Raw genomic sequence first — 8,899 nt, forward strand, 5'->3', positions numbered from 1 at the left:
TATTCTGTCAAAACGGTAAATTGCATGTTAGTAACTGTATTTTTAAGGTAAGTTTAATTAATGTCTGTAATTAAGGATAAATTGCTGAAACTTCACTAAAGTTTCTGATAATTATAGAGATGTAAATTGTGCCGTGTAGCGGTGGAGGGCCGACACGGCCATGAGAATGTGTTTAGACTTTAGAAACTATCAAAATTTTCTGGAATATTATTCTGTCAAACAAAAGGGTAAGTTGCATGTTAGTACCTATACTTTAATAAGATACATTTAGTTTAGTGCATGAAATTTAGGGTAAATTGCTGAAAACCTCTGAGAAGTTTCTAACCGTTGTTGAAACTTTCTTTGAAGTTTGCTAATTAAAGTCATCTACTTGTATTTTTTAATATAGTTATAGAGGTGTAAATCGGGTCATGTTGGGTTAGCACAATATAGCTAAGTCGGGTCATGCTTCCCTCCCTTGGGATACTTTAGGGAGTCGGCCTAGTTAGACATGTTCATGGGCCAGGCCGGGCCGGGCTTGAGCCGGGCTTTTACTCTTCATTAATGAAAATATGTTAGGCCCGAGCCTAAGCCCGGCCTGACCAACGGACCTACACTTGGGCCTGAGCCCGAGCCCGAAGCCCGACCTAATAAAAAAAATTAGAATTTTTCCCTATTCAATAATCAATATAAATCAGAATTTATTTACATTAAAAAAAAGAATATAAATTCAAAAATTTATTTACATTAAAAAAAGAATATAAAGAAGGAAAAGAGGATGAGGAGAAGAAGGGTTCGGCTGGAAAAATAAGAGAAAGAGGTGAAAAAAAGAGGGGTATTTGACTAGGGTTTTTAGGTTTAATTATAGGTCGAGTCGGGCCGGGCTATTTTGACAAATCCCGAGCCCGGCTCGAATTTATTACGGGTCAAGCTTTTTGGCCCGAGGTTAAGCCCACGGGCCCATATACCTATTCAAGCCCATCTAGGGGCCGAGCCGACCCGTCGGCCCACCCGGCCCATGAACAGGTCTAGGCCTAGTACAGCCCACGACCCGAGCTCATGTAGGCCAATGCCAAGTCAGATCGTATCGTGAGCTTGGGTTGGGCGGGTTGCAAGTCGTGTTGTGGGCCTAGCCATGTCAGATTGGGCTGCAGGCCGAGCCTTGGGCCAAGGTCCGAACCAAGGCAAACTATTTTATTTTTTTTTTGTTTTTTTTTTGACATTTTGATTTTTTTATTTCTTTGTTAAGTAAACACTAAAACTAAAATACTTCACTTTCCTTTAAGCTTTGGGAACAAATTAGAAAAATAAAAAATCTAACAAAGAAATAAAAAAATACTTAAATTCCTAACAAAATACAAAGTGGACAACAAATTGAAAAAAAATAGGAATTTTATTTCTTGAATTTGAACAATATATTATAAAAACATATATTTATTTAATGCATTTTTATTAATTTATAATATATAGAAAATATAATATATATATAATATACCTAAATATATGTAATATATATATATATATATATATGTATACTGATCGGTTTGGTTAATTGTTGGTGTCCTATTTTGGATAACCGAAACCAAACCGGTACCTTTGGTTCTTTTCGGCACGGTTTTGATCATTTTTTCGGTTTGATTCCTTTTCATCTTTTTTTTTTTACTCACCCCTAAGGCTGGTTTCTATTGAAAAAAAGGTAAATTACAAAGATCCCCTTGTACTATGGGGTTAGTGATAAAGACCCATGTACTTTAATTTGCATCAAAGACCCATTGAACTTTAGTCGTTAGACAAAACCCCCCTCCATTAGTGTCTATGAGTTAACTTCGAAAAAGATTTTCATCTAATTATTTAAAAATCTTTAAATTTTCAAACTACATTTTTCTTTAATTTATGAAACCATCTTGCTTTTTTTTTTTTACATTTTGTACTATTCATTGTCTTCTCCATTGAAGTTAACTGAAATGACTATAGTAAAGACAATAGTGAATGCCTAGAGTTTTCAAGTCTGCCTAAAGTTTTCAAAATCCATGACCAATAGGTGAATGCCCCTCTTTAATTAACTCACCAGAGATTTTTTCCTTTTCTAACAGTGAATGTCCCTTTTTTAATTAACTTATCGGAGATTTCTTCCTTTTCCATTAATGACCAGTGGTGAGATGGTAGAAGTATTTCTGGACGAGAAGTAATGGAAGTATTTTTTGGTCATGTTTAAAGAGAAAATGAAGAAGATAAAGAAAATAGAAAACATCTAGTGGGGTATTTTGGTAATTTAAATGTCTTTGACTAAACGACTAAGGGGGTATTTGTCAAACATAAAAGTTCAAGGGTCTTTGTCACAAATTAAAAGTATAAAGGGGTTTTGTCATTAATCCCATAGTATAAGAAGGTCTTTGTAATTTACTCAAAAAGCAGTACAAGCTTTTTGAACAACAAAAAGAAAGAGAATTTAAAGTTGTAGCTTTACCATTGAGTAATTGATATGAAGGGCAAATTTGAAAAATAAATCAATTTAAGAAAACAGATAAGGGTTTGGGGTAGTGATTGATGTGAAGAGAAAATTTGGAAAACAAACTTTTTTGCAAAAAGTAATTCATGGGTATTTTAGACATTTTATGCCTTTTTTTTAGAAAATTCTACTAGAAGGGATCTACTTGCAACGGTCATAAAGTTCAAGAGAAACAATTGCAATTACCAAACTTTAGGGGATGCTTCAATAATAATCAGAAACTTTAGGGAAGGTTTCAACAATTTACCCCTACACTTTAAAACATCTAAATTTCCAAAATCTGTCACTTTAATCCAGTAGCTCACATTTCATCAATTATTTGACACCCGTGATGTCATATACAACTTAAAATATTTTAAAATTTCAAAATTACCCTTGAAAAAGGCATTTCTTCATCATTTTTTCTTTTAGACTGAAACCATAGCATTGGTGATCCTTCGATCCTTCTTCCTTGAGTTTGAAATGCCAACACATATGTGGTTGTGTTTGGTACCATTGTCACTTCTACTTGCAACGTTTTAGGTGGTCAACACAAATTTTATGAGAAAATATTTTTTTCTACCACAAATGCTTTGAATTTTCAATACAATATGGGATATCCATTGTTGCTTCTCAAAAACATCAAATTTGGTGTTTCTATATAAATGTCAATACTAAGTCAAATGATTATTTTTTCTAGGGAAATGGTTATACGATATGTGACGGAGACAAGACAACTTATCAAACATTCGTATATGACCAAAACAAAAAATACAAATAGAAGCGACAATAATATCAAACACAAACAAAATGTGTTGAGAAAGGGAGGATAATTGCACAATGATTCCTAACATGCCTTCCTCCCTTTTGAAAATCTAGAGACACATTTTGGCGTACCAAGCCGAGAGACTCCAAGGCTACCATCATTCTCTTGGCCGCAACCAAAGAGGAAATTTGAGAAGACGTCCGACATGATGAAAAGATCACTAATTGTAAAGCTAAGGCCTAATGGGAGCTTCACCATGATGAAACTAATTGTGCCATTGATATGATGTTATACCGATAATATAGCTGCTGGTTAGTCAAATAAGTGCGTAGAGAGTGGAGAGAAGAAACAAAATGGAGGAAAATGAAAAGAAAATTATTAGAAGAATTCTTTGTATGCATTAAAAATTATTAGAAAACCCTCTTTTTCTTCGAGGGGTTTACCGCCATTTCTTTTTAATTAAGAAGTTAAATCTATGTAAAAATTTTTAGCACATGTTTTCAATTTTTGTCGTGAAAAGGCTTTTGACAAGAGGGTTGGCTGAAAGCATTAAAAATGGAATGGGAAGAAGGAGATATCTACAGCCTACTCAACACGTAGCAACAATGATCTAAACAAGTTTTGGAGTTTATCTTTTCCATTGTCCTGAAGCACTGCAAGCACTTTAAGAGATGGCCTTGGCCAAATACAAAAGCCCAGAGCAGACCCAAAACCCAGCAGAAAGTTAAAGCATATGATGGGAGGTTCTGTCTATTGTGGTTGCTTAGAAAGTTAGGATAGATTTTGTTTCCGTAGAGGAGACCCCATGTTTCAAGGTATCTTACACAGAAAGATATTTGTGTGATCTCATTGTTTCTATGATGTAAATAAACAATAAATTTTATTATTTACACTTTGTTGCAAAAGAAATCAATTTTACTTAATTTTTCCTCTATTACAGAGAGCTTATAGAAATAGTCCTCATAACCAATAGTGAAGGAGAACTGGTTTTTTTCTATTTTTAATATTAAAAAAAATAAAAGTAAAGAAGCGAAGTTCTCTTAACATCTGTTAATCAATTCACACGTGTAAGAGTTTAATTGTGTGAGACTGGCACATTATGGTAGGATGTACAGAAAAATGTGCAGGAAATCTCGGGACTCGTCTAATTAATACTGCCTCTACAAAACAAACGATATTCATTTTTTTCACTTTTAATTTTTATAATATTTTTAATGTATTGATGCAATCTTCTTCTGCGATAATAGAGACAAAAAACAAAGAAAATAAAATTCTTCCAAACGGGAAATTCCATGACGTGGAAAATATCTTTGGTCCATTAAAGGATATATGGGCGATACATTTGGGATTATGAGGTGCTTATACCTTTAATTAAATATTTACTAAAAAAAACCTTTGATCGAATGATTCCCTTAAATTCTGCCATAAGTTTACTTGGTATGAAGTATTTCCTCTAATTCTGCAAATTATGGAAGAAGAGAAGATGTAATACAGTCGTCCCCTTCCATAGAGCTATGCGCTTCTTCTTTTGATTTTGACCATAAATATATGTAGAGCCCCAGAACTATCACGATTGATCCAACAATACTGCAACAAAAAAAAAAAGGTTAAAGATTTAAATATCTTAAACTGTTTTGTGTCCTCATATATGTGCCTATGCTTGGCTAAGATTTCAAGGCATGAATGTGATTGGTAACAATATGAGCTAAATTGAAGGTCTCTGGATATGGCAAAGCAAGCATATATGGTACGTAGATGCATTAATAAATGTTTCAAATTTTAGTTGGCTCATTTTAAGAAGAGTGCAAATGCAAACATACGATTTAGAAATACCATATATGAGGTTTTGCATTGTGTGTATTTGTATTTGCACTCTTCCCAAGTTTGTTTGCTGTGAATGTATGAGAGGACATGGGCTCGGTGTAAATTAAATTTTTGGTTTACTTTTACTGTAGATTTGACTTTGTTTCATTTGTTTATGAGAACAAACATGATGTGTATCTCCACTTTATATGAAAGAGAGTGGTGAAAGGAGGAGAGTTATTTGCTTAGGCTCAGTTTGAAAGGAGTATAAATACAAATATTTAGAATGCAAAACCTTGTATTTTGTATGTATTTGTATTGTATATATTTGCATTGAGTAAAGTAAGAAATCCCCACTTTATATGAGAGAGAAATTGATGGAAGTAAGGAGGTGGTGCAAATGAGACAAAATATTCACTACTGCTAGCGAGTGAAAATGAGATAAAAGTAATATACATTTTATAATATTAGGTAGAAATGCAAATCATAAATACAAACAAGCGGATGCAAAACTGAATCAGGTGCAAAATTTCTATCTGATTCAGATTTGCACTGCATAAGCACCTATATATACTACTATACTAGAGGAATAAGGCATAAACAGAATCTATGTAGGAAAAGTTTCAACAAAATTGGGGCTGTTTCTACTGTATATTATTATAAAGGATTTGTGAGTGGCTAAGGGTGTAGATGAGAAGCCAAGTTTAACAATAACCTGAGGTAATCCTACTTTGGTTTGTCCATTGGCTACAACTTGTAGCTCAGTGTAAATGCTAACAAAATAGGGTTGAACCTGGCCTTCAAATTTACTATTTCAGATGGACCAAGAGACAGTGTCTGAGACCTCAACCAAAATGCCTGAAAAGAAAGAGTACCCAAAACAAAAGTACTTCCTGATCATGGAGTTGAATGTTCGAGTTAAAGAAAAGGGAAATTACCTTCCAAGGTACAAAGTGGAGCCCAAAGTTGTCTCCATGATGGCTGCGAAAACGAAGGTTAGCGGTGTAAATGCAGCAACAAAAATTGGTCCCTTGATAGACGCTCCCCATGTTAATAAGAGGTAAGCCAGCCCGCTGTTTAAAACTCCCTATATCACACAATCAATAGACCATATTATGGTTACCACTTAAGTCAATGCACGTAAAGCCTAAGTTCCTGATATATTAATATTGCTTCAGTCTATGCCCTGATCTAGCTAGATCTGGGTCCAATGCCCGGATTTCATGCCCACTGTTCTCTACTCACAGTCTACCCGTTTTGAATTGCAGCCACATATTGCTATCTTGTATTGTGAGATGTGCGGCTGCTGAGTACTGTGAGTAGGAAACATGGGTTCCATTTGGGAGGGCTTAGTTTCACACATAGTGCCCATTGGGAGAGCTGAAGCCGATAAGCTTCTGGCTGGACATCCTATAGCTATGTTTGGTGAAAAATCCGGGAGCCAAATTGGCTGTCAGTCATCCAGTTGAAGGGTTGTCCCCTCTCGGCCTTTTCGACTTTATACAGAGCACCTTGCCAAGATTTTCCAACTTCCTTAACTTCTTAGGCAGCTAAGCCGGTTGTCAATAAACATGGGTTATGTCATTTATGCAGCTGAACCAGCCTAGTTGAACCGAAGCTTTATTTTTAGCTGCTTTGAAGAAGCTACCCAAAAAGGCTTGTTCCGAGAGCCGCCTAAATGACTGTAGAAGAAGACAATTTGTTCTCAATCACTAATACATTTCTTTTAGGCCGTGTTTGGTTTGACAGAAAAAAAAGAGAGAAAAATAGAAAATTGAGAGAAAATTAAGGAGTTTCACAAACCAAAACACGGCTTTAAGGATTTCTATTGGATGAGTTACGTTGCTATAGAGCCCAAGCTTTCCGTAATGTTTTTTAAGTTTACATCTTAATTATAGAAGTTATGCACTATGGCAGAAGAGGCTGAACAAACTGTATCGATCTTAGTAATCAGAACCACCTAGGAAGGAAACCACAGGACCCATTTGTTCAAATTAATCAACTCATCTAGAACTACGAAGTTTTTTAATTATGGATTAAATCTTCTAATGTAGAGCAATTGCCAAAAAGAATTTTCGTCTTTGTTCTTATTTTTTGTTTTTTTCTATTTTGACTTTTCTTCGTCCGAGTCAGACTGATTTTTCTTTGGAGGTAGCTCTGACTACCAGATAGACACATGTAAGTAAAAATTTTGAATTGCCATGGAAAATCGGAGCAAATGGAGGAGGATAATCATGCTTTGTAGTCATATAACCTTCTTTTGTTCTAAATATGGTCAAAACTATCAACTCGGAAAGATCAGTACTTACACCAAAGACTATGCTTAAGAGCTCTAAATCCCATTTCAGCTTCCAATCTGATGCTTCACGGCTTAAAATTGCAGCCACTACACTTGTTTGTAATGTTCCAAAGAAGAACATGATTGCAGTCAACGAGAACTCAGCTGGATATATTTCCATCATGGGCCTCTGCAAATGCAAGCTACCATCAGAGAGAGAGAAAGAGAGAGAGAGAGAGGAGTTCTAATGTTCTATTTTAGGTGGTGTACTAAAGACTCACCAACATCAAAATCCATGCACTGTAGGAAAGGATGCCAAAAAGAACCATAAAGAGGCCAAGCAACCAATCACCCAAAGTTGAAGTGAGAAGAGAAACAGATGATCCACGCCATAGCATGAGGGTGAGGGCCCCAGAAACAGATAAAAGGGTTCCAAATATCTTGCCTCTACCCCACCATGTGTTTAGTTCAAGTGCTTCTTGCCTTGAGATTACAGACAAAATGTATGTGAACACAGGTACCAAGTTGAAAACTGAAGCTTCTATTGTGCTCGATATGAAGTATAAGCATCCCACTACAAGGTTTTGTGGAATTGTTATCCTACATAGTACAAAGAGAATGAGTTCTAGGAAATTAGAAAATCGACAATTAAAGATTAGTAGTCTTTAATTAGAAAATTAAAGAATAATAAGCATCCAACGACATGGCATTGAGTAGTAACTTTAATAGAAAAATAATCGGCCCTTGAAAATTAGTATCAAACAGACTCAAAGCTGATTTCTCAATTCTGATTGTGTGTGTGTGAGAGAGAGAGAGAGAGATACCCCACAAAAGCAAGTAAAAAAATCCACATTGCAATTGATTTTGTAAGGGGAGGTCTAGTCCTTCTGAAATGATCAACATCTCGTTAATTAGATCAATGAAACTTCAATTCAAAAACTAATTAAATTCTCTACTCAATTAACTGCATTTACCTTTCAAGGAAAAATGCCAAGACTGCCATGAAAATGGTGGCTAATATGAATTGATAGACAAGATATACACTGGAGCTTATTCCATCTACCAAAATAACCTTGCTTAAGACGATATAACTTGCAGCTATTAGCTGAACAAGGATCATAGCAGCATGTGGAGCTATCTTTGTGGCACCATTCTTCAGAGACGAGGCCACCATCTTTGCTCACTCTTCTAACTCCTCCAAGTGGGGAGTTCAAGAGCAAGTGATGGTTTCTTAGTTCCTACAATAATTCTTCATCACTCACTTATACTGCGGGGATGAAGAGCTAGCAAATGGTAGTTTATGTTGTTCATGGCGGCTAATGGCCGTTAGGTATTTTGATATTCTATTATGACCGTTAGGTTCTTCCTCTTTCTACAAGAATGCTCTGGTTGACTGTGGTGAGGTGGAGTTTACTTGCATCACGTCTGTGCAGCATTATATTTTCTCAGTAGCAGCCCCATGATTAGAGGAATTGTTGTAAGACTTGGATCGGAGCGGACAGTTAACCACGAAAATTGGGAACTGATGACATACAGTTAAGTGACGGTTTTCGCGGTTTGAAAAGACCAACCGTTCAATTAAGCG

General features: G+C 35.6%; 1 protein-coding gene across 3 annotated transcripts; it reads right to left on the reverse strand.

Annotated features, from left to right (window-relative positions):
• Positions 1 to 4,479: 4,479 nt before the first annotated feature.
• Positions 4,480 to 8,572, reverse strand: LOC104605234 (WAT1-related protein At3g30340-like). 3 transcript variants are annotated; one of them, XM_010269911.3, is made up of 6 exons: positions 8,289 to 8,572; positions 8,139 to 8,201; positions 7,596 to 7,914; positions 7,346 to 7,504; positions 5,975 to 6,123; positions 4,480 to 4,820 (listed from the first exon to the last, which is right to left on the reverse strand). In XM_010269911.3, exons 1-6 carry the CDS (start codon positions 8,486 to 8,488, stop codon positions 4,700 to 4,702), a joined length of 1,011 nt encoding a protein of 336 aa, XP_010268213.1. In that variant the 5' UTR covers positions 8,489 to 8,572; the 3' UTR covers positions 4,480 to 4,699. The 3 variants fall into 3 exon arrangements, with proteins under 3 accessions (XP_010268213.1, XP_010268214.1, XP_088743019.1); XM_010269912.3 differs by lacking the exon at positions 8,139 to 8,201; XM_088886893.1 differs by lacking the exon at positions 5,975 to 6,123.
• Positions 8,573 to 8,899: the final 327 nt, after the last annotated feature.

This window comes from Nelumbo nucifera, chromosome 1 (genome assembly GCF_055504915.1).
Source record: "Nelumbo nucifera cultivar China Antique chromosome 1, China Antique-T2T, whole genome shotgun sequence".
Taxonomy (NCBI): domain Eukaryota; kingdom Viridiplantae; phylum Streptophyta; class Magnoliopsida; order Proteales; family Nelumbonaceae; genus Nelumbo; species Nelumbo nucifera.

What these genes read in the sequence shown, in the direction of transcription:
- LOC104605234 (XM_010269911.3), bottom strand. Translation starts at nt 8,488, where the DNA reads ATGGTGGCCTCGTCTCTGAAGAATGGTGCCACAAAGATAGCTCCACAT. An exon ending in TCTTAAGCATAGTCTTTGGT is followed by an intron (nt 6,124 to 7,345) that starts GTAAGTACTGAT and finishes TGTGTGATATAG; the next exon opens with GGAGTTTTAAACAGCGGGCT. An exon ending in TCCACTTTGTACCTTGGAAG is followed by an intron (nt 4,821 to 5,974) that starts GTAATTTCCCTT and finishes TTTTTGTTGCAG; the next exon opens with TATTGTTGGATCAATCGTGA.